This window comes from Tubulanus polymorphus, chromosome 1, assembly GCF_964204645.1.
Source record: "Tubulanus polymorphus chromosome 1, tnTubPoly1.2, whole genome shotgun sequence".
NCBI classification, from domain to species: domain Eukaryota; kingdom Metazoa; phylum Nemertea; class Palaeonemertea; order Tubulaniformes; family Tubulanidae; genus Tubulanus; species Tubulanus polymorphus.
Genome location: NC_134025.1, coordinates 19,532,300 through 19,558,773, shown reverse-complemented (window position 1 = coordinate 19,558,773; position 26,474 = coordinate 19,532,300). Strand labels below are relative to the sequence as shown.

Genomic DNA, 26,474 nt, shown 5'->3' with positions numbered 1-26,474 from the left:
CTCTCTCAAGCTTGTATATGATTTTAAATTTCTTGGTAGATGAAAAACATTTTCGATGTCCCTGGTGTGAAATGGAGTATAGGACCTGGTGTCGGATGTTCTTGCATCTTGCTGAGCATGATGAAAATGATCGGAAAAGAATTGATGGCATCATAGCCCGACACAGTAAACACAGTGATGTTTTTTCCCCAAAAAAGCCAATTATGGACGAGGATGACATTTCTGACAATGAAGAACTTGATAACAAAGAAGAGGACATGTATACTCCTTCACAAAAAACAGCATTGTCTAAATCTAACAGCAATGCTCCTAGCGTGAGGTGCAGACGCAGAGGCCGACCTCCAAAGCATCATTCCACTGAAATAAAACTCGCAAAAAAACCTTCTGATTTTAGAGTGATGCCATTCCCAGGTTTGGATGGTGTTTTTATGATTGGAGATGCCTATGATGATGTTAATTTTCAAGGATGCAATGTATATGATGCATCTATTGTAAATGAACAGGCTGATGGAAACATTGATGTTAAGGAACAGTTGGTTGGTATTGGGGTCAATGTTGAATCCGTGTCGAAAACTACTGATTTGACAACTCCTGCTCCAGCACAAACTCTTGAAGATTTAATCGAGGCCATTGAAACTGAGGTGAAACGCCAACAAGAGGAACAAGATGATGAGGCAGATGCAAATATTATAGTCAATGGAACCAGTAATGATGAAACACAACTTCCACAAGGCGACCTCGATAAAATGCCAGTATTAGAGACATTCTGGATACATGAAAATTCTTCTTCGGTACAAGGTGAAGGAACAAAGATTGAAATAGCAGATGAGAAGGAAAGGCCTGGTGGTATCATGTCATTTTGTCCTCATTGTGTTCTGATGAGAGGATGTAAAAATGAAATTGAAATTCATATTCAATCACATTGCTTAGGTACAGTTCAAATAATTGTCAAAGAAATACATTTGTTACATTAAGAATTAAACTGAGCTCATCCAGATAAAATATAGAAATTGCGGTTATACAAACACATTATTTCACCTGAAAAATAGATGCAAGAGAAATGCACCAATATTATTGATTTCTTTTTGACAATGGACACCTGGATTGGGCCAGGTCTAGTGCTGATAGCCACTTGGACTAGGCATGTCTAACTAGTTGAACTTGCTTTGTTCGGATCACTGGGGATGAACAAATTTTGTCAAAATTAGACCAAATCCGAATTAGCTATCACCACCCTTATATACCTAAAATATGGTCATCAATAAAAGCCAAATAAAGATGTAATTGTTCCAATAGAAATTTCCAAAAAGAACTGAAATTTTGGTCTGAATTAAGAAAATTTGGATTCGAATAAAAGAGATATTTTTCTTTCATTTAAAATGGCAAAATGGACAGGATTAATAAGTGACTACAGTTTAAATCAAAATCTGAATTAAGTAAGTTACCCAAGTTTCAAGTTTTTTGTTATGTAAGAAGACTTAAAAAAAAGATGTTGAAAATTATGATATCATATTAGTTTAGAAAAATATACACTGAGGTGGTGCTAGAGCAGGATGGACAAGCAAATAAAAAGTTGCCACTTGCAACTGGCCTGTGCCATCAAGGCCACGTGAAGAAATGCACTTGTTTCTCATCAGCTCTTTTTTGGAAAAGTGACAAGGGTGGCAGGTTTTCATTTTTGAAAAAAAGGAAAAAAAAAACCTTATTCCAAAAGTTACGAGGGCGACCAATTTTTTATTTTTTAAATGGGGAAATTTAGGCGTTAACAACCTCGAATCGGAATGGAAAGCACTTTGTTACCGAAATGCTTACCTGCCACAGTAATAATTGGGTAATGACCATGAAGAAAAACATAAGAAAGTGTGATCAGGTTGTTTATCGCGATGCGCGCAGGAGTATTTTACTTTTTTTAAAAAGAAACAAAAACTGCCTGTGGGATGCACATTTTTATTTTTTACTGACAACCTTATTTTGACGTGCGCGTAAAATGAAAATGATGAGAAACGAGCAATTTTTTTCCGGGGCCTAATACTTCCATAGTATAGGGGTCCATTGACATTACTTGAATTACTTATTAGTCTCACAGATTTGATTTGATTTAATCTACTCCGAAACTTGGTTCGGTATGTTTCATCTACGGACCTCGGCTTTTCACTTTTAAATATACTTCAGACCTGATGAATTAATTTCTTTGGAAAAAACTTCAATGCTATGTAGGTCATGTACAAACACACTGCTGAGCTATATCAGCTGGTAATTTTACAATAATAAAAGCTTGGAATTACAAGCTCATACCGTATACAGGAGTTTGAGGAGCAATCCCATAAAGTAACTCTGGATTGAGCTCAGATGATGTGAAATTTTAAAAATCTAGTACAGGCATGGATCGGGTCTACATTTTACATGTCCCTGATTTTCCTTCAAATACTGTCTGGAAATGCCTCTGGTTCTAAATCCATCATACAATAAACTATGGTCATTACATTTCAGAAGAAGCAAAATTTGTGTGCACCCTATGCTGTGATTCAACATTACGCTATGATACGTGGGATGGACTTAGAGATCATTACATTCAGCATCATGCGGATATTGCCGTTTGGCCCTCATTGCCACACATAACTGATAAATCTTCACGTAACGAATGGGATGACATTGATAGATCGACAAATCAACCTTTTAAGAAGCCACGACTAAGAAAAGTGGCAAATGTTAAACCGTATCGTTGTAGCCGTTGCAAAACTATTTACCTACATTCCCTCGAGGAACTTCAACTGCATAAGAAGTGCCATCTAGATGGTATGTATAGCAGAGGACACTTTAGCTTGCAATCCAGCCCAACAATTTTCCTCTCATCTTCGAGGAACATCATATTTATTGCCATTTATGGGTATATGAAAAAATGATTTTGTAATTCAACCGGGTCATTTTGAAATCATCTTATGGGTACCCGGTACTGTAGGAGTCAACTGTTGAATTGAATTGATTAGTGAAATGGATCCAGGCTCTGTTGATAATTCATATTTTGAAAATAATTTGGACGTCTAATATGACTGATATATGTAGTCTAGTTCCAAATAACTCACATCGTATTTTAATCATATCTCGATCTGTATATGTATTGAACATTTCTTAATCCACAATCTTCATCTTAAGGTGATAGTGAAGGATTTAAGTGCATTACATGTGATGAACAATTCACTGCATGGTTCAGAGTTATTAACCATATTGTTGAGGATCATCGTGCTGGAAAAAGATTTCCATGGCAGAAACCTGTGAATACACAGTAAGTGAATTTGGGATTTATTCGATTTTTCCCTCCTTTACATGTGTACTCGAATCCCCCTGCATAAGCCTGACCCTTTTTAGCCCACTTGGGACTTTATTCCCAGGGGCTATTGCGTTCACTTGTCATCAGTCTGTTCGTCCATAGACGGAATCCAATTATTTTGAGAAGTTAAAGACTTATTGTGCCCAAAATTTCTATTTTGGCCCCAATTCCGAGTCCTGTAGCTTCCTACTGGTTTGCCATTTTTCATTGCAATTTGTGATGGCTATTTTAATATGGAAAGGAAACGTTAATACCTAAGACGGGTATCTTTGATCAGCCTATTATCACACAGTTGGCTGCCATCTTCGTGTCATCAGTACTCATTCGTAGGTGGAAAAAATGTTTTCCACATTATATTGATACCTAAGCATATTTTGTTACCACAATTAATTGTGGTGAGTTTCAAGGTCAGCGGATTTTGTTTATGGCCACCAGGGGGCATTGAATTATACAATAACTTAGTAATTCTATGTTATATTTGTACCTATGCATATTTTGTTAGCACAGTTGTAGCTCATGACATGGGCGATGATTGTGGTGAGTTTCAAGGTCATTAGTTGTTCTGCATGGTCACCAGGGGCGATGAATAGTAGAATAACTTAGTATTTCCTTATTACATTGGTACCTAGGCATATTTTGTTACCCTGATTCATTTCAAAGTTGTAGCTCATGACATGTTCCATGATTGTGGTGAGTTTCAAGGTCATTGGGTTTTGCATATGGTCACCAGGGGCGTTGAAATTTAGTAGAATAACTTAGTATTTCCATATCATATTGGTACCTAGGCGTATTTTGTTATCACAATCAATTACAAAATCGTAGCTGCTGACATGTTCTATTGTTCTATGATTGTGATGAGTTTTAAGGTCATTGGTTTTTGCATATGGTCACCAGGGGGCGTTGAATATTGAAATTGTCAGATTGTCGAGCATTTGAAACCACTTCCCAAGTGGGCATGGTGTCCCTGGACCCCTAGTTTGATTTAAATCAGGTTTATTACTGATAATCAATTTTGTATACACTTGATAGGTGCCCAATTTGTGGAATAGTTAAGAAGACCACACGCCACATGCATGATCATATTCGCACTGTACATAAGAAGAAATCTCAGTTCATATGTTCCATTTGTGGTGCCAAGTTTCAACTTTACCAATCTTGGAAGAGACATGAAGAACGTCATCAAGCTCCAGGCACATGGACGTGAGTTTGAAAAATATGCATTGCTATACTGTCAACTGAGTTAAGCTGCGGCTAGCTAAGCGGCGAATCTGCGTTCACACTACAGAAAATACGCACCCAGCTCAGTTCTGTACTGAGATCAGGTTTTTGAAGAGGAATCGCATTCTGCGCTCAATAAGCTGCTGTTTTCAGTACGGAACTGAATAAGCCACGAATAGGCCTCAAATAATTTCCTAGTGCGAATGCAGCTTATGTCTGTCCAGTAGCAAATGTGAATTAATACCTTGCCTAAGGGCACTGCAGAACAGTCGGGGCGAACACGCAATCTCCAGATTGGGAAGCCCACGCCCTAACCATTCGGCCACACTGCTCCACTTTTTAGCCTTATTGATCCGTTTTATGGAACATTTATGTGTACAGTGAAACCTTGTTCTAATGAACCAAGGGCCAAAATGAAAAGTTTATAACCATGATAATTGTTGGATCTATTTGACGGAAGAAAGTATTTGTTATTAGATATTCGTCCAAAATATTTGTCAATGAAAATAAAACACCACCTGTTCATGGCGTGCGTAATAGAACAAAAATTTTAATGAGATACCCGGTATTCAAATTTGTTCCTCATACATTCACTACTAGTAAACTTTAAACATCATGATCTGTCTCCGACTATATGGACCTTATGGTCCACTTGTTTTGGAAAGTTTTCGATATGCTTTGATGCAGGATCATGACATTTGGTTTATGTGAGTATCTACCCTTGCTGCCCCAATAATTGGCCCGATTGGAATTAAGATGGCCGACTAGCAGTCATTGTTGTTTGGCGGTTTCGACACTAAATTTTGATCGATTGTCTTGAGGTTCATGTGTGTATCCCCCTAGGGCCTAGCATCACATGAAATATTGGGTCCATTGAAAACAAAATGCTTGTCTTGTCATTTAGGTCTAATTTCTTATGCCTCAGCTTCTACGTTGTCAAAACTTGACCATACATGATCAATTGACTGCGTTGGATCAATGAGATGTATTAGGACTACGTTATAATGGATAGTTTGTTAGAAAAGGGTTCATTGTTTTCGATCGAATTTAACTGAAATTTAGAAGGATTTGGCCAGGGATTTATGTTAAACAAAATGAAATTTGATTCGCAGTCTTTCCACTGAAATGAGACAAATATCTGATAATGCTTAAATTAGCAGTACATTTTGTACATGTATACAAAAATGATCTGGTTATAGAATAGGCCACACCAAAAAAACATCCTCGGGCTGGGCAATCACCAAAATGTGTAGGTAGGTAGGGAATTTTTGGTTTACCTTTGTCAGCAGTATGAGGTTGGCATTGAGCCATGTAAAATGTAAAATCACGTAAAATGTAAGCATGTAAAATCGCGGTACGTTTTTTTATGTGAACATTTTGCATTGGTTCTGGGGTTAAACGACGTATAATCGATGCGATTGAAGACATGACGAACCTCCGTCGATGACATGGTCAACTTTGTTTAAATTTGACGAAAAACTGTTTCTGGCGGGAAAATTCTTAGCTCTTGCGTAAAAAATTGCAATGACCTCCATTGGGGGGGGGGGGCTTGTCTTTACGAGCGAATGTGATTGGCTGGTTTTTGGGATATACGGGGAATTCCGGCGCTACTTAAAATAAAAGCCATTAATGGCGAACGTTTTAATGGACTAGGTGCCGTATATGTGCGAATTTTGAATGCTCATTGCTGGTGAGAATATAATTATTAAATATAGCTGCAAAGCAGCGATAACGGGTTTTCTGCACAGTCTTAGAATCCTGTTCAACGGTGGATTTCAACAAAGCATTTGATAAGGCTCAACATCAGCCATTACTAAACAGGCTATTAGGAAACAGTATCAATGATAGGTCGCCCAAATGGCTCAGCAGTTATCTCTGAACGGAAACTTGTAACCGAAATCAACGGAACGCCTCATCTTGGAATGAGACGGTCTAGCTAGTGGAGTCACGCAAGGTAGTATCCTAAGTCGTCTTCTGTTTAATGTCCTGACAAATGACATACACAGTAATCCAAAATATACCAGACCGAGTAAATTTCCAAAACGACCTTAACACACTGTTCGACCAAAAAACTTAATGTTCCGACAAACCACGGGTGACAAAACCAAAATTATGAATTGTCGCGGGTGACAAAACCAAAATATTGAATTGTCACGGGCGACAAAACAAAAATAATGAATTGTCGCGGGCAATAAAACCAAAATGATGAATTGTCGGGGGCGATAAAACCAAAATATTGAATTGTCACGGGCGACAAAACAAAAATAATGAATTGTCGCGGGCAATAAAACCAAAATGATGAATTGTCGGGGGCGATAAAACCAAAATATTGAATTGTCGCGGGCGATAAAACCAAAATAATGAATTGTCACGGACGACAAAAACAAAATATTGAATTGTTGCGTGCGACAAAACCAAAATAATGAATTGTCGCGGGCGACAAAACCAAACTAGGGGTCCAGGGACACCATGCTCACTTGGGAAGTGGTTTCAAATGCTCAACAATCTAACAATTTCAATACATAACGCCCTCTAGTGACCATATACAAAAACCAATGACCTTGAAACCCACCACAATCATAGAACATGTGAGCAGCTATGATTTTGTAATCGATTGTGATAACAAAATATGCCTCGTTACCAATTTAATATGGAAATACTAAGTTATTCTACTATTCAACGCCCCCTGGTGACCATATGCAAAACCCAATGACCTTAAAAACTCACCCCAATCGTAGTACATGTCATGAAATACAACTTTGCAATTGATCATAGTAACAAAATATGCCTAGGTACCAATCTAATAAGGAAATACTAAGCCATTCTACTATTCAACGCCCCCTGGTGACTATATGGAATAACTAATGTCCTTAAAAACTCACCACAATCATAGACGATGTCATGAACTACAACTTTGCAATTGATCATGGTAACAAAATATGCCTTGGCACAAATATAGCAATACTAAGTTATTGTATTATTCAATGCCCCCTGATGGCCACATAAAAAAACCAATGACCTTGAAACTCACCAAAATCATAGAACACGTTATGGGCAACAACTTTCCAATTGAATATAGTAACGCAATATGCTTAGGTATCAATTTAATGTGGAAAAACTTTTTCCCACCTACGAATGAGTACTGATGACACCAAGATGGCCGCCAATTGCGTCATAATTGGCTGATCAAAGATACCTGTCCCAGGTATAAAACATCCCTCTCTAAAGAATACCCATCAGCAATTGCAATGAGAAATGGCAAACCAGTAGGAAGCTACGTGACCTAGAATTCTGGCCAAAATTGACATTTTTGGGCACTAAAAAGGTCATAGGACGGCCATCTTGAGTCAGATCGACCCAATTTTCTTATGCTGATGGGCCTTTGGTAGATTCAAATATAAACGAAAGATCAAGGTAATTGATCAAAGCGTCTTCAAAATTTCCCACGAAAACTTCGAAAATGTTTAAAAAGTGCTGATTTTGGCAAACAACAATGGCTGCCAGTCGGCCATCTTGAATCTGACAGGGCCAGTTTTTGGGCTGACGATGTGTCTAGGGTAGATACATGTATAAACCAAATATCAAGACATTACCTTGAAGCGTCTTCAAAACTTCCCAAAATAACTGGATTCCGTCTATGGACGGACGGACGGACGAAAAGTGAACGCAATAGCCCGCTGGGACTAAAGTCCCAAGTGGACTGAAAAATAATTGTCGCGGGTGACAAAACCAAACTACAGAATTGTCGCGGGCGACAAAACCAAAATAATGAATTGTCGCGGGCGATAAAACCAAAATAATGAATGGTCTCGGGCGACAAAACCAAAATAATGAATTGTCGCGGGCGATAAAAACAAAATATTGAATTGTTGCGGGCGATAAAACCAAAATAATGAATTGTCGCGGGCGACAAAACCAAAATATTGAATTGTCGCGGGCGACAAAACCAAAAAATAATTGGCGCGGGCGATAAAAACAAAATATAAAACCAAAATAATGAATTGTCGTGGGCGATAAAACCAAAATATTGAATTGTCACGGGCGATAAAACCAAAATAATGAATTGTCGCGGGCGACAAAACCAAAATATTGAATTGTAGCGGGCGACAAAACCAAAAAATAATTGGCGCGGGCGATAAAAACAAAATATAAAACCAAAATAATGAATTGTCGTGGGCGATAAAACCAAAATATTGAATTGTCGCGGGCGATAAAACCAAAATAATGAATTTTCGCGGGCGATAAAACCAAAATAATGAATTATCACGGGCGATAAAACCAAAATAATGAATTGTCGCGGGCGATAAAAACAAAATATTGAATTGTTGCGGGCGATAAAACCAAAATAATGAATTGTCGCGGGCGACAAAACCAAAATATTGAATTGTCGCGGGCGACAAAACCAAAATAATGAATTGTCGCAAGCGATAAAACCAAAATAATGAATTGTCGCGGGCGATAAAACCAAAATATTGAATTGTCGCGGGCGATAAAACCAAAATAATGAATTTTCGCGGGCGATAAAACCAAAATAATGAATTATCACGGGCGATAAAACCAAAATAATGAATTGTCGCGGGCGATAAAAACAAAATATTGAATTGTTGCGGGCGATAAAACCAAAATAATGAATTGTCGCGGGCGACAAAACCAAAATATTGAATTGTCGCGGGCGACAAAACCAAAAAATAATTGGCGCGGGCGATAAAAACAAAATATAAAACCAAAATAATGAATTGTCGTGGGCGATAAAACACAAATATATTGAATTGTCGCGGGCGATAAAACCAAAATAATGAATTGTCGCGGGCGACAAAACCAAAATATTGAATTGTAGCGGGCGACAAAACCAAAAAATAATTGGCGCGGGCGATAAAAACAAAATATAAAACCAAAATAATGAATTGTCGTGGGCGATAAAACCAAAATATTGAATTGTCGCGGGCGATAAAACCAAAATAATGAATTTTCGCGGGCGATAAAACCAAAATAATGAATTATCACGGGCGATAAAACCAAAATATAGAATTTTCGCGGGCGATTAAACCAAAATAATGAATTGTCTCGGGCGACAAAACCAAAATAATGAATTATCGCGGGCGATAAAACCAAAATATTGAATTGTCACAGGCGATAAAAGAAAAATAATGAATTATCGCGGGCGACAAAACCAAAATATTGAATTTTCGCGGGCGACTAAACCAAAATATTGAATTGTTGCGGGCGACAAAACCAAAAAAAGAATTGTCGGGGCGACAAAACAAAAATAATGAATTGTCGCGGGCGATAAATCAAAATTAATGAATTGTCGCGGGCGATAAAACCAAAATAATGAATTGTCGCGGGCAACAAAACCAAAATGGTTAATTGTCGCGGGCGACAAAACCAAAATGGTGAATTGTCGCGGGCGACAAAACCAAAAAGGTGAATTGTCGCTGGTGACAAAACCAAAATGGTGAATTGTCGCGGGCGACAAAACCAAAATAATGAATTGTCGCGGGCAATAAAACCGTAATAATGAATTGTCGCGGGCGTTAAAACCAAAATAATGAATTGTCTCAGGCGACAAAACCAAAATAATGAATAATCGCGGGCGATAAAACAAAAATATTGAATTGTGCAGGCGATAAAACCAAAAAAGAAAATTGTCGCGGGCGACAAAAACAAAATATAAAAGCAAAATAATGAATTGTCGCGGGCGAGAAAAAAACCAAAATAATGAATTGTCGGTGGCGATAAAACCAAAGTAATGAATTGTCGCGGGCGATAAAACCAAAATATTGAATTTTCGCGGGTGACAAAACCAAAATATTGAATTGTCGCGGGCAACAAAACCAAACTAATGAATTGTCGCGGGCGATAAAACCAAACTAATGAATTGTCGCGGGCGATAAAACCAAACTAATGAATTGTCGCGGGCGATAAAACCAAAATAATGAATCGTCTCGGGCGACAAAAACAAGATATTGAATCGTCGCGGGCGACAAAATCAAAATAATGAATTGTCGCGGGCGACAAAACCAAAATAATGAATTGACGCGGGCGATAAAACCAAAATAATGAATGGTCGCGGGCGACAAAACCAAAATAATGAATTGTCGCGGGCGATAAAAACAAAATATTGAATTGTCGCGGGCGATAAAACCAAAATAATGAATTATCGCGGGCGATAAAACCAAAATATTGAATTGTCGCGGGCGATAAAACCAAAATAATGAATTGTCGCGGAATGATGCAATCGTGAGTTGAAATAATACCTGAACAAATCGATGCACAGACATTTACTTTATATATCTACTTGAACAATCGAGCCTACTCAGTAATATACTCAGTTTTTACGAAACCTGGAGTTTTTGTTTCAGAGAAATTTGAGTATCAGTATCCGATGCTATATACTAACGTTAACGTTAGTTATCATCGCTCCGTCATGCTAAGTTATACATTTCATGTCAACCAGTATCTACAGGCAGCTGTACAGTGTGTACACACTATATCTGAATACGAGGCTGGAATAACAGGCTCACTTCACGTAGGTTCATGATGAGGAGAAACTCGCAGCTGATCCCCGGAACGACGATGTAGTAACACACGTCGATTCGTCGATGTTTACGGCTCGACAGTGCTTTTAAAATCTAAAGTAGTAAATTTCCAGTGTATCGGTAATATGATTTGATGAGGAAAATGGGCTATTGTTAAAATCACTGTTTGAAGACCGCAACTGAATGTGAAGTCTGCGGCAATAAATTAGTTCATTTATACTTGAATTGGTAATCGAAGTGACAGTCGGCCTGCGGGTTGATTTCGGGATGGCGACTCGAAAAACATGTCGCCCCATTGAATGGGGCTAAATTTTCGATGTTTACGGCCCGACAGCGCTTTTGTAACGATGATTCGTGAAAAACACGCGGGCTATTTGTAGATCTCAGTGAGCTGAACGATATTATATGGATTGTATATGAAACAGCGGTAAGGTAACAAAGCCTATGTTCTTTTGGTAAAAATAGTGTGGAAGAAAATAATAATAATAATAATCACGCGGATATCAATAGGGTTTTCTGTGAAATAACAGAAAACCCTAATTATTTCACATATCGCCATAGGTATTGTTTCATTTTAATACCCAGTGATTGTGTTGATTGACATTAATGTGAAGCGAACGTTATTACACAAGGCCTCCATGTGCGCAGGAGTGCTAGACATTAGACTGTTGCACATACAAACACACACTCATACTATATGGTGATGCTTGGTGCGTGCACTTTGGTATGATAACAGTCTGAATAATCATTGTAGCTGAAGATGAGCGCTGTGTTTTCTGTTGGATAGGATTTGTAATAAATTGTAATTTCTTGTGACCTGAAAATACTAAGCAGCAAACTATAGCTATAGGTCGAGGTCTGAATATTGAAGTGGTAAATTCCAGGATTTAATACAATCTAATACTACGGTGTTTTAGCTTCCGCGTCCATACATTGGAAGAGGTTCGTTCCCAAGACTCAATATTCAGCCACCCTCTGATATGTGACATCATATGGATTTTATTTGAATATTTTTTCATATTGTGAAAAATAACTTTTTGAAAATATAAAATAGTTTCCCTGCCGCCCCTACCTGTACCCTACGAAATTTTGGACATAGACCATAAACAAATGTTTATCTTTGGTCCTATTTGACTACAAAATAATTCTTTAAGAAAGATAAAATACAATATAAACTTCTAGAACTTTGAAGTCACAAATTTAAAAGATTTTTCCAGTAATGCCCTTACTCCAAACAACCTCTAGCTTTCAAGGTAAACCACACTTTGCCCATAAGCAATTTATTTTTATTTTTATAGATAATAAAATTTCGGGTTTACTTCTGAAAATGGGTTGGTTGCCATAAATACTTTTTTACCGGACCAAATTTTGAACATATTTCACGGAATTCCCCTTATTTAACAATCCAAGGTTGCCATCAATGTCTTATTAGCTAAGTGGTTTGAGCATGGCTGTATCATTTTCAGAATCAAATTGTTAAATCCGATGTTATAAGATATTTATATGATGTTGATCTCAATGCCAACATCACGATTTGATTAAGAAGATAAAAACATTTACCCACATATATATTTATGAAAAAAGTTATTTCGCCCACAATTTTGAAAAAGGGCGGTAGGCAATTTTGTTTTATTCTGAAAATGATTAATCGAAATGGCGAAATATCAAGTCGGTCCCAGAAAAGGGTGTTCTTTTGGTGTGGCCTTAGCTAAGTTTTACCAAAATGCCTACAAACCATATTTGAAGTGTGCTACTTAAAACAAATACACTTAGTAAATACCATATTATGCAGAATGTGATTATAATTCATGTTTTCTTTATTTTGTCATAGCTGTGAGGTGTGTGGTTATGTTGCTAAACATTCATTCGCGCTGAAAAGTCATAGAATGATTAAACATGAGGTTTGTATTTTTTAGCTACAATTTCGCTTCCGATGAAACAAAATAAGTGTGTAAACAGATCATAAGATGATGAAAAGACTGATTATTTATGAATAACATGTCCTCATGAACCCAATGTGTAATTATTATTCATTACAGAATAAAGGATTTCCATGCCCATACTGTAAATATCGTGCTCCACAGAAAAACAATCTACAAAAACATGTCTTCATGGTTCATAAGTTTGATGGAAAAATGGCTATGTGCGATATTTGTGGACAACAGTTTAAAAATCCAAGTAGCGTTGTGAACCACCGTCGCAGAAAGCACAGTAATAACCCGATATTACGTTGTGAGATTTGTGGCTTCGAAACAACCGATCGACTATATTTAAAGTGTCACGTGCAAAAACGTCACGATCCGAAGAAGTTCCGGTGCTCATTTTGTCCGTACGGAACAATGCAGGAGCAAGCATTGAAAACGCATCTTCGAACTCACACAGAACACCGGCCTTATGTGTGCACGTATGAGAGTTGTTATTTCCGAGCCCGCGATCAAAAAACGTTGACGTCTCATATACGTAACTCGCATACGAGCGACGAAACGACACGCCGCTATAAATGTGAAACATGCGGTAAAAGTTTCAAAACTGCGACAATATTGAAGCATCATCTACCGGTACACACAGGGGAAATGCCGCATCAATGCTTCTATTGTCCGTTTCGGGCAAAACATCGCAGCACTGTTCATAGACATATGGTGAAGGAACACAAACACCATCAAGAAAATGCAATTGCTGCTTTACCGCAAGCAATAGTGAATTTGGATGAAACAAACAAACTTATCCATCCACAGACACTCATTAATCATATAACAACAGTGAGTATTAATAGATATTGTTTACTCAATTCTTGACACTTTAAGCCCACTTCGTCCCTGCATCTTCAAATCCTTTTATTATTAGAAATCAACCATTTCTACTGTCTTGTCCATACACAGAATCCTGCTATTCTGAGAATTTAAAGATGCTTCGATGGATTGTCATGATATTTTTGGTTTACCGTTGTCAGCGATATTGAAGTTCACATTGAGCCAATTATGTAAAATCGCAGTATGTTTTTTTATGTGAGCATCTGTTTCATTGGTTCTCGGCCGAAACGATGTATACTCGATGCGATCGAAGATATGGCGAACCTCTATCGATGACATGGTCAACTTTGTTAAAATTGTACAAAAAACTGTTTTTGGGGGGAAAATTCTTAGCTCTTGTGTATAAAATGACAATCTTGCAATTGGGGGGGGGGGGCGCGTTGTCTGCTTATTTGAGTCATCAAACGATCAGTTGAACTCAGTTGAGCAGTTGGGAATATTCAACGCGTTAAGCCTGCTCGTTGCCTCTTTTCTAACTATGACTGATACATTGTTTCTAGAATCATTCTGGTTAATATAATCACCGACCCCGACACCAGCTCATCGCGGGGTTATTTACGTGATGGTTACACGATTGGCAACCATCTTAAAATCTCGGTGAATGAATGACAAATGAATATTTTAACGATTAATATCAACCTTGAAGGTCAATGTGAGTTCATTGAGAAATGTAATTTACATAATTTGAGATGTAGGGGTTAATGATCTAAATAGAAATAAGTGGAGAATAGACAAAATTTTGATTGGGTTGTCCTTTTTAGCTCCGCTGTGACCGAAGGTCAGCAGAGCTGATGGGTTAGGGGGATTATTCCGTCCGTCCGTCCGTCCGTCCGTCAACTTTTGCTTCAATTCGCTACTAGTCCTACAGTTTTAATCAGATCAATTCCAAATTTGGTATGAATGTTCTATGGACCAATACCTACAAAGTACAAAGCCCTTTTGGATTTGGCCACAAGGGGGCACCCCTAGATATTCAGCTTCTATTGCTATATAAGCCGATAGGCTCCTTGTGTTATTCATGCCGTCTGGTGGGATAGTCGCAACCAGGAGTCATTGCACAGTGGTAGCCCATGATATCTTCTGTGATTGTGTTCAGTTTCAATGTGATTTGCTTTTATTATGCTTTTTACAAGGAGGCGTTGTAAATATTGATATTGCCAGATTGTTGAGCATTTCAGTACCACTTCTCAAGTGGGCATGTTGTCCCTGGACCCGTAGATCAATTCAATAATTTGTGTACATGTTTGGTATATTGACACTTGACATTTTGTCTTATTCCGAAAGAATACGTCTGCCCGCTAGTGCATTTAACAAACAAATAAAGAATTGTAGTAGATAATCTTTATTAATGATTGCAATAATAGAATACAATATATAGTCACTAAGATATTGCAGAAAAAACGAATTCAGCGCAGCTTCTAAGAAAGGCTGCACATAGGATTTTTGAAATTTGAATTCCAATTTCCTTTTGATAGTAAGTGATATTGATGATTGCAGACTGAAGATGGCGCACTGATAGTTGATGAGTCGACAGTAGAAGTGGTCAACCAAGTAGCTCAAGGACTGAACAGTGAAGAAGAAACCACAACAATACTTGTAATGCCTGTTGGAATGGATCAAGTACAATCAGAAGTGATTGTAGACTCTCAGAATTCAGCGCAGCATGAAGCTGCTGTTCAAATACTTCAACAATTGATGCAGATGGCCGACACTGGACAACAGGCCTCAATCGACATGATAGAAGTAATGCAAAGTAATCAAAATGATATGACTGTTGATGAGACTGTTCAAATCAGTGATGCTTAAAGTTTTTGTTGTGTTTTTCTGAAGTTTACAATTCATTGTGATTGTTTTTACAGTATACAACAGTATAAATCGTGATTGTCTATTTGTGCATTTATGCTTATTATTTTTTCTGGCTCACTACTTGGGGGATTAATAATCGTAAAATACAGTACCAATTTATTATAGGGTCCACTTATTGGTCTCAAGTGATCAAGCACATATCCATATTTTACTGTATACTATAGATGTGGAAATAATTTGTGATGTATTTTTCATATGTTTAATGTGCACTGTTTAGTTCACCAAAAATGACATGTTGAAAGCTATGAATAATGAACTGCACTGATATCATAAGTCATAACAGTATTGCAAATAGTTCCTCCATAACCAATCAATCGGAGGATCTTTGGAGGTGGCATGGTTTTCAGCCTTATGGGACTTGAATTCACTTTTGAATTCACTTTTTGTCAGTTAACCATCCATCAATTCATTTGTTGTATTGATGCCCATCTGGCCATAGACGGAATTGAGTAATTTTAGAAGATGGTGTGATATTGTTTTTGATTATAATTGGGGACATGCTGAGGCTATTTTGTCCGTGAAATTTTGCCTTTCGCCAAATATCTAACATGTTCGATATTTTTCAACGCAGCTCAAAGTACGCTCTCATGTGCGGGCAACTCATCAAATTTTTGCTGCATTCATCATCAATTCACATGCGTCTTTACTCAAAAACTGATGATAGCAGCTACTATATCGATTTCAGATTAGAAAACATTGATTTATGGCATGATTCTCTTCCGGTATGATAGGGGATGGGGCCTTCACTTGATAGTATTTTTTTAGGATGAGACATTAGATCTTCAAAGCGGCACATTTATATCCCTGATAAAGTGAGTACCAGATACTCGATGACGAAAATTGATAGAAAAATCATAATTTGTGCAATTTGAGGAATTTAGGCCTTGTTAATTTGTGGATTGAGTTATATACACAGCCAAAGCTCGTTATAACGCCAGCCCCGGGACTGTCAAAATTTGGCGGTATAACGAAAAGGCGATCATGAGAGTTGACATAGTATGCAAGACATGACTATCGACCAAATCCAGAATTGACATCAATTAATCTTAATATAGGAAGCTTCAAGGTCTTAGCTTATTTCATTTAGATAATAGAAAAAATGATACAATAGATTTGTGATACTGCTAACCATATGTTTCGATTCTTAACATAACAGACAGGAAATATGGTTGACCAAAAATCGTTGGCGGTATAACAACGAATGTTTTCTCTATAAGTTTGAATAGGACTGTTCTAGGATTTCGTTGGCGTTATGGCGGAGGGCGAGAGGTGGTATAACAAGAGCTATTTACATACATATACACATAGATACGAAATGAACTGTGCACTAGGAAATTCTTGGCAATAGGTGAATTTGGCGGTATAACGAGCTTTGGCTGTTCATGCTTAGGAGTTTATAGCGCATTCTGTTGTAGTATATTGATTTTTGAAGGTAGTATGGCATGTCTGAAGCATTGGTCCAGGTCAAAGATTCACACCTACATTAACCATCAAGAGCCGGTTTCACAGTTATCAGTTAAGATTTGACTCGAGAGTAAACTTATTGAAATGTAATTATTTTATCTCAGATTTTTTTATGTCAGCAACAAAGTCACTGATACTGACCTGCCTGGGAGGAAATGCAATCAGAACCCAGCTTGTATCGGTTGTGCTTTATTTGCAGCAACTAGTGGGATATGAAATCCAGCCAGTTGCTTCCCTGCTTATGTCAGCTATGATTGCTGGCAACTGAACTGACTATAGATGGTCAGGTGATGAAAATTTTGAGAATGAATTTGAATACTTGTGATATTCGAATTTCACATTTTCATCCTTTTTGTTCTGATTTTATCCAATATGCTGAGGCTTAAGTATGCGTCGAAACTGTTTGAAAGTTTGACTATAGCATTATAATGACGCTAACAGTGTTTAACATATTGTGTACAACACGTATGCTGTCTCTGATTGGTAAGAAGTTCTGATGCATCATAGCTGAACTCGGGCCAGTTGCACTTAGTTAAGACTGGAAGCATAGGCTTTGCCAACTTGTGGAATACAGCTTGTGTCATAAGCTGGGTTATGTTAGTGGGATTGGTATCCATCATAGCCTTTAGTCTTGCAGCCTTCACCACCTTTTTCCATGTATGACCTCGGAATAACTGTTGAATGATTCCAAGATGACTCTCGAATGAGTCCACGTTGATGTGTTGGGTCATGATGATGTATGAGAAATTAATATTTATTCATTATGTAGTTTCTAAATGGAATATTTGGGTGGTTTATGTAATAGAAACTATTAAATTCATAATTTGCTATTTTGTTTTGTTAGTTTACTGAGGTTTGTTGATGCGGCATATAGAGATCGTACATGTACGTATTTAGATAACTTCTTACAATGGATGCATGCATCTTGTGGAGTAGATTTATTTCCAGTATTTTTATCAGTACAAAATTGGTGTTTTTGGATGGCATACCGCACAGTGCGCACATCCGATTAGATCAATTTTGAGAGGAAGTAATCTCATCATTATAGGATGTTATGATATTCTAAAGATACAAATGAAATAGAATGCCATCTTTTCATTACATTAACAGATTACAAACACGACCTTGGATCCATACTACATGTATACTTAAAGCTGTAAGTTTAGCATGTAAAGGAAATTTCAATACTGGTAAGTCATATTCACGTATTCATGCCTCCAGATTGCACGATTGATATATTTCTTATGTCAAATGATACATTTGTTGTATGTATAATGTGATCCCTCGGAGGGTTGGCCCGACCAGTGAGAAGAGAATCCGAGATGAACAACGTGATCTGCCGTTACCTCGACGTGACACCTACTATAGGATTTTATTCCATTTTTATATTTTAATCAGTGATAACATGTTACACACAGAAAACTACTTTAAATTTTCGTAATCAGGCATACCAGTATATAAGTCGTTCCAGGTATTATTGTCATTCCTTACTCAACACATTTACACACACAAAGCAATCTACTGATGTCTATAATGATGCCAGAAAAGAAGGACCCCCCAAACAGAGTTGACGTTTACCTGTACGATGTTTCTCATCCAAGTGCATGTGGTCTATGGAATTACATTCACGAAACACAGCGGTTATTTTTAATACAGCGACTATACTCGTTACGACGAAGCCGATTGTTACAACCATACTTATTTGTATTCATTGCGAGATTGAATATGTTATGTCTTTTACATCCAATAAATCGTTGTATCAAGGTTCGTTATAGTGAGGTTCGACTGTAGTGAGGATAAGACTTTGTAGTCTTTGAAAACTGGATCTCTACTTGGAGGCCTGCATTTTCTGTCTATGTTTTGATTATTCAAACGGTCAGCTGAAACGATTAGAGGAGACGCTAGCAATAGGCTAGGTAATAGGCTTTCAGGTTAAAGGTTGAATGGTGGAGTTCATTAAAAAATGAAAAACATGAAAATAATAACAATTTCTACTTGAATTAGTCGCGAAACTCATAAAAAATGAAAAATAATTCTCACACACTCGAATTTATTTTTCATTTTTACTCGCTAGAAAAAAGTGTGAGTGAAATAAATTCGAGTGTGTGAGAATTATTTTTTATGAGTTTCACTCCTAATTCAAGTAGAAATTGTTATTATTTTCATGTTTTTCATTTTTTAATGAACTCCACCATTCAACCTTTAACCTGAAAGCCTATTACCCCTATTACTCTTAAAATATTCATATACATGAATAAAATATATATGAATAACATGTAAATTGATAGATTATTCAATATAAAAGTGTGAGTGAAATAATTCATATTAAAAACAGTGAATATTTATATTTGAATGAGTTTTAATAAAAATTTTGTTATAAAAATGAAGAAAGAAGAAAAACACAGTTTCACAGTTTTACATTAAAAATTATATTTCAGCAACAAATTTTGTGTCCGCAAGGTATTATAAAATCAAAAATATTACTGTAATTAATCAAATATTATCAAATGAAACATATTTAATTACTGAACTAGTAGATACTTTTGATAATGGCGTTAAAAATCCTAAAATATTCAATACAGTTTTAAAATTAAAAGAAATTTTAGATGAAAACATAATAAATATTCTTAAAACTCCTTTCAATGAAAGAAATGATGATTTAATACTTTCTAAAGATTATAATGATTTGATTAACTTAAGAATTGAAAAAAGACAATTATATTATTTCAATTTTGATAATAAACAAATTATCTATAATGAAAATTCATCAAATATTGGAATTCAATGTGAATTAGATAATGAAAAATCATTTAAAGATATTGCAGTTCAATGTAATTTAGATGATGAATTTAGAAAATTCAATCCTAATGAAAAAGTGCATTGTTATTGCGGAGGTAAATATTTAAAATCACATAAATCAAAGCATTATGGAACAATTAAACATAAAAACTGGTGTAAAGAGTAACAATTCTACATTACAATTATTGAATTGAGTTAAATGATTTAAATATCTAATAGACTGTTAAAATGATAAATTGTTTAACAGTTGAAATGATAAATTGTTTGACGGTTGAAATGATAAATTGTTTGACAGTTGAAATGATAAATTGTTTGACAGTTGAAATGGTAAATTGTTCGACAGTTGAAATGATAAATTGTTTGACAGTTGAAATGATAAATTGTTTGGCAGTTGAAATGATAAATTGTTTGACAGTTGACGGATGATTTAATACCATTAATACGTATTTGATACGTATTTAATACGTATTTAATACATTGATACCTCAACCCTCCTTTTTTAACGTAAATATAATTTACTCATTTTCATACATTTCAACTAATATATTTTATATTTTCAGCTAATTTAACAGTCGATTTCTTATTTTGATTCATATAATTTTTCATCAAGTTCGTGAAGATACATGTGATTCCTTAATGATTTTTTATTTTTATATCTTTTATTGCATATTTCACAGCATTTAATATTATTCAATCTATCTGAAATATAATTCATATTTTCTATTAATTCAGTGTATCTAATTTTACAGCAATCATAGAATTCTAACAACTGTTTTATAGTATAAACTGAGAATGAAAATAAACCTGAAATCATAATAATTGATTAAATATTCTGTTGATTTTTATATATTAGATGTAATATTTCTAATACCTTATTTTCACTCATTTTTATAGACAAAATATATAGAATAAATTAAATTAAAAGATGTTGTTTTAATCCTCCAAATCATTTAAATCATTAACTTTTTTATTTCTGTGATTGTTTCCATTTAACTTCTTTAATTTCTTGCTCAATTTTATATTTTCATTAATCAAATCCTTACTGATATTTTCATAATAAAAGAAAAGCGCAGCCAATATTTATCCGCCTGCTACTAAATAATGTTTCAAATCACTTTTCCCAGTTGGGATGAAACCATCCATTTATTTAAGAGAAAAATTAAACAGTTTATAAAATATTTGCTAGTTTTTAATTAAATATTTTATAATCATTTTAAAAATATTAAACTTTTAAATGATTAAATCAAATAACAATGAAATTTACAGCCAAACAATTTAACATTTCAACTGTCAAACAATTTAACATTTCAACTGTAAAACAATTTATTATTTCAACTGTCAAACAATTTATCATTTCAACTGTCAAAAAATTTATCATTTCAACAGTCAAACAATTTATCATTTCAACTGTCAAACAATTTATCATTTCAACCGTCAAACAATTTAATATTTCAACTGTCAAATAATTTATCATTTCAACTGTCAAACAATTTATCATTTCAACTGTCAAACAATTTATCATTTCAACTGCCAAACAATTTATCATTTCAACTGCCAAACAATTTATCAATTCAACTGCCAAACAATTTATCATTTCAACTGTCAAACAATTTATCATTTCAACTGTCAAACAATTTATCATTTCAACTGCCAAACAATTTATCATTTCAACTGTCAAACAATTTATCATTTCAACTGTCGAACAATTTATCATTTCAACTGTCGAACAATTTATCATTTCAACTGTCAAACAATTTATCATTTCAACTGTCGAACAATTTATCATTTCAACTGTCAAACAATTTATCATTTCAACTGTCAAACAATTTATCATTTCAACTGTCAAACAATTTATCATTTCAACTGCCAAACAATTTATCATTTCAACTGTCAAACAATTTATCATTTAAACTGTCGAACAATTTATCATTTCAACTGTCGAACAATTTATCATTTCAACAGTCGAACAATTTATCATTTCAACTGTCAAACAATTTATCATTTCAACTGCCAAACAATTTATCATTTCAACAGTCAAACAATTTATCATTTCAACCGTCAAACAATTTATCATTTCAACCGTCAAACAATTTAATATTTCAACTGTCAAATAATTTATCATTTCAACTGTCAAACAATTTATCATTTCAACTGTCAAACAATTTATCATTTCAACTGCCAAACAATTTATCATTTCAACTGCCAAACAATTTATCATTTCAACTGCCAAACAATTTATCATTTCAACTGTCAAACAATTTATCATTTCAACTGCCAAACAATTTATCATTTCAACTGTCGAACAATTTATCATTTCAACTGTCGAACAATTTATCATTTCAACTGTCAAACAATTTATCATTTCAACTGTCAAACAATTTATCATTTCAACTGTCGAACAATTTATCATTTCAACTGTCAAACAATTTATCATTTCAACCGTCAAACAATTTATCATTTCAACTGTTAAACAATTTATCATTTCAACTGTTAAACAATTTATCATTTTAACAGTCTATTAGATATTTAAATCATTTAACTCAATTCAATAATTGTAATGTAGAATTGTTACTCTTTACGCCAGTTTTTATTTTTAATTGTTATGTGATTTTAAATATTTACCTCCGCAATAACAATGCACTTTTTCATTAGGATTGAATTTTCTAAATTCATCATCTAAATTACATTGAACTGCAATATCTTTAAATGATTTTTCATTATCTAATTCACATTGAATTCCAATATTTGATGAATTTTCATTATAGATAATTTGTTTATTATCAAAATTGAAATAATATAATTGTCTTTTTTCAATTCTTAAGTTAATCAAATCATTATAATCTTTAGAAAGTATTAAATCATCATTTCTTTCATTGAAAGGAGTATTAAGAAAATTTATTATGTTTTCATCTAAAATTCCTTTTAATTTTAAAACTGTATTGAATATTTTAGGATTTTTAACGCCATTATCAAAAGTATCTACTAGTTCAGTAATTAAATATGTTTCATTTGATAATATTTGATTAATTACAGTAATATTTTTGATTTTATAATACCTTGCGGACACAAAATTTGTTGCTGAAATATAATTTTTAATGTAAAACTGTGAAAATGATTTATTGGTTTCATTGATTTCGATTTTAAAGTTGGGTTCTTTTTCTTCTTTCTTCATTTTTATAACAAAATTTTTATTAAAACTCATTCAAATATAAATATTCACTGTTTTTAATATGAATTATTTCACTCACACTTATATTGAATAATCTATCAATTTATATGTTATTCATATATATTTTATTCATGTATATGAATATTTTAAGAGTAATAGGGGTAATAGGCTTTCAGGTTAAAGGTTGAATGGTGGAGTTCATTAAAAAATGAAAAACATGAAAATAATAACAATTTCTACTTGAATTAGGAGTGAAACCCATAAAAAATAAAAAATAATTCTCACACACTCGAATTTATTTCACTCACACTTTACTCACACTTTTTTCTAGCGAGTAAAAATGAAAAATAAATTCGAGTGTGTGAGAATTATTTTTCATTTTTTATGAGTTTCGCGACTAATTCAAGTAGAAATTGTTATTATTTTCATGTTTTTCATTTTTTATGAGCTCGACCGTTCGACCTTTGATTTGAAAGCCTATTACCCCTATTACTGCTGTCTTTCCGTTATTCGGAACCGTTTGGTGTAAAGTTTCTCTGATCCAGACAACGAGAACGCTAACTATTGCACTTACTATATCAATCTGACGTGCCCGCGCTAAGATGTAGCTTATACGCTATATAAATATGTATATAGCGGAGTTCGCGACTCGCAGGTTGGCGGTAAAAATCCTCTAGGAAATAATCCCTAATCTAATTTTTAGATAAAAAAACCCCTTGGTAGCATTCCCAATTATAAAAATTCTCCCTTTTCCAATTAGAAATACATGTATTTCAAAGCAAGTTATTTCAATTCAATAAAAGAAATATAAAACTAGTGAGCCTACTGATAGCTTGATGATTGAACTATCGATGAGTGAGTGACAAACTGGTACCTATTTACTATATTTTAACAGTGCGATAAACTTTCATGATTAATGAACTTGTAATTTATGTTCTTCAAGATTCAGAACTGTAATGAATTTGAACTGCAGCAATATAATCTCCTTTTAATTTGATATATTTGAGCTGTTATTTGTAACATTTGTTATAATATCTACATAATTTGCGCTCCATTCAATTGATGAGAGATTTCTTCCTACTTTTAAGAATTGGGGATTGTTACATAGGTGATTTTAAACTCAAATATAACTGCCGTCATGCATAGGCCAGTCAAGCGGATATTAAAAATGTTCATCGAGGTTATAAAAATCACGAGTCTTTTCATCAATGGCTGTTTATTTTGTACGATCAAATAAAGATAGAATTGAAAAATCGTTGTTTACATCATGAAGATGTAATTGAAGATAAACAGCAAAGTAAACGTTCATAACAGCTTCGATAAACATAACTGATTAAATCTGGGGTTTTCTGACTTTCAATCAAAATACTCTTCTAATCGTGCAATTCATGTGATAGTGCCAACTCTGTATTTCCAATTGGTTTCGCTTTATATATATATATATATATATATATATATATATATATATATATATATATATATATATATATATATATATATATATATATATATATATATATATATATATATATATATATATATATATATATAGATATATATATATAAACCAAAAAAGAACGATGATTTCTTTTTCTCGGAGACATCGTCAATTCAGTCACGAATTGCTCGGGTAATACATTTAATCATATGGGATTATAGCTTCATCGGTGACACTATTATGAAGCCGCCATGTCAACACTTCTGTACGTGAAATTAAGCCCATTATTTTATGGTCGGTTTGCCTGCAACATGTTCGTTTATGACCACTTTTTCCGAGCACAGTTGGTGGTGTAATTGTAAAGGGTAATTTGTCTGCATCACGCTTTCTGGCGAAAAACAGTCGGTATGCTTTTCTGAGAAAGGGAGTTAAGGTACCATTACCGAAAATTCGAGGCGTGAATGCGCGGTTACCAAAATGAACACATTCTGTAAATATTTCCAGGTACCTCTTTGCAAATAGTTCATACTATTAGCCCCATTTGGCCACGAGGTTGGATCATGCCCGCATTGTTCACCACTACTTTAGCACAAATTAGTTTTCATTATGTGAACGGCATATGATAACATCAATAAGTAATCTCTACTGCCCTCTCGACGGGAATACTTTCGTATCAATTACGACCCCAAGTATACCAGAGCTCGCGAATATTTGTAGACATCATGCATATTTCCATTATTCCGGATACTGGATACATTTCCTGCACTTACCCCCAGGCTCTCTGTTCCAGTGATTAGATTTCCGTCTAGCTTTTAGCTGGCTAAACACAGACAGGAGGAGATTCAGATACACTAGCAAAAGCCCATAAATATTGCTCATTCGATGGTGATTTTAAATACATTGTAAAGTTAGGGTCAAAGCATATCCTGTGACAGCTATCCGTCCTTAATTTTAACTTGTAAATCCGATCATTATATTTGCATGTATATACAGACGCATTTCGGTTGATTAGATTTTCTCGAAATTCATCATTGACCTCCACGAATGGGCGTCTAGTTCCGTGGCTAAAGTAATGAAGTAATCAATTAATGAGTCCAATCTTTGCAACGTTTTGAAATTTGATCTAAATCATTCATGTTCATTCTAAATCTTTTCTCAGTAATTGGCAGGTATTTTTAGAAATGGGATGCTTGTAGATATTGTTTTCTATATATTCTTGAATGTTTTTCATTGTGTGCAAACTTGAAAATGACTACATAAATGGCAAAGTCGATAGATAAATGAGTGATCAAACGATTTTGGCATGGGTATATTTCTACGACTGCTGCAACTGGAAACTGACAATAAGGTACCTGGTTGCTAGTGGTAACTATTGCTGGATTCATACAGAGCCTGTTGAGTCAACCAGTATACGTAGTATTTGCTATTGCCGAGCAGTGAACATATATTGTTTCGATTTCTTTGGGTCAGGGATTTGATGATGATTACATGCTACGCGACCGCTCACCTGGAGAGTGAAGTGGACATAGTATTGATATAGAGAAAAAAGGTAGGATATACATGTTTTTTCTATCTATATATCTTCTTGCGTTTCTCAGTATGCCTACTTACTGAACTGAATGAATATATATTCAGTTCAGCAGGCATATTGATAATTTATAGGGCGTGAAAGCAGCAGAAAGAAGTAGGTTACGTGCGTTACGATTTCTCGTCACCATATTCGCGTGAGTTCGCAATTCTTCCAATCGGGCCTATTCTAGAATTAAAACTGTGTCGAGGAAGATATTTTCGTACAGCCGCTTTAATTTGGGTTTACTTCCGAAACTGGGGCTAAGCATTTTTC

The 26,474-nt window shown here is 34.8% G+C and overlaps 1 protein-coding gene across 1 annotated transcript in view; it reads left to right on the top strand.

Annotated features, from left to right (window-relative positions):
- The window catches only part of LOC141915014 (uncharacterized), a 36,722-nt gene extending 18,705 nt beyond the window's left edge, over positions 1 to 18,017 (top strand). Inside the window, exons 6-12 of the mRNA XM_074806379.1 lie at positions 40 to 930; positions 2,491 to 2,796; positions 3,154 to 3,283; positions 4,358 to 4,528; positions 12,917 to 12,986; positions 13,125 to 13,844; positions 15,393 to 18,017. Coding sequence (XP_074662480.1) covers positions 40 to 930; positions 2,491 to 2,796; positions 3,154 to 3,283; positions 4,358 to 4,528; positions 12,917 to 12,986; positions 13,125 to 13,844; positions 15,393 to 15,701 — 2,597 coding nt within the window. The 3' untranslated portion in view covers positions 15,702 to 18,017. The remainder of the gene's footprint in view (positions 1 to 39; positions 931 to 2,490; positions 2,797 to 3,153; positions 3,284 to 4,357; positions 4,529 to 12,916; positions 12,987 to 13,124; positions 13,845 to 15,392) is intronic.
- Positions 18,018 to 26,474: the final 8,457 nt, after the last annotated feature.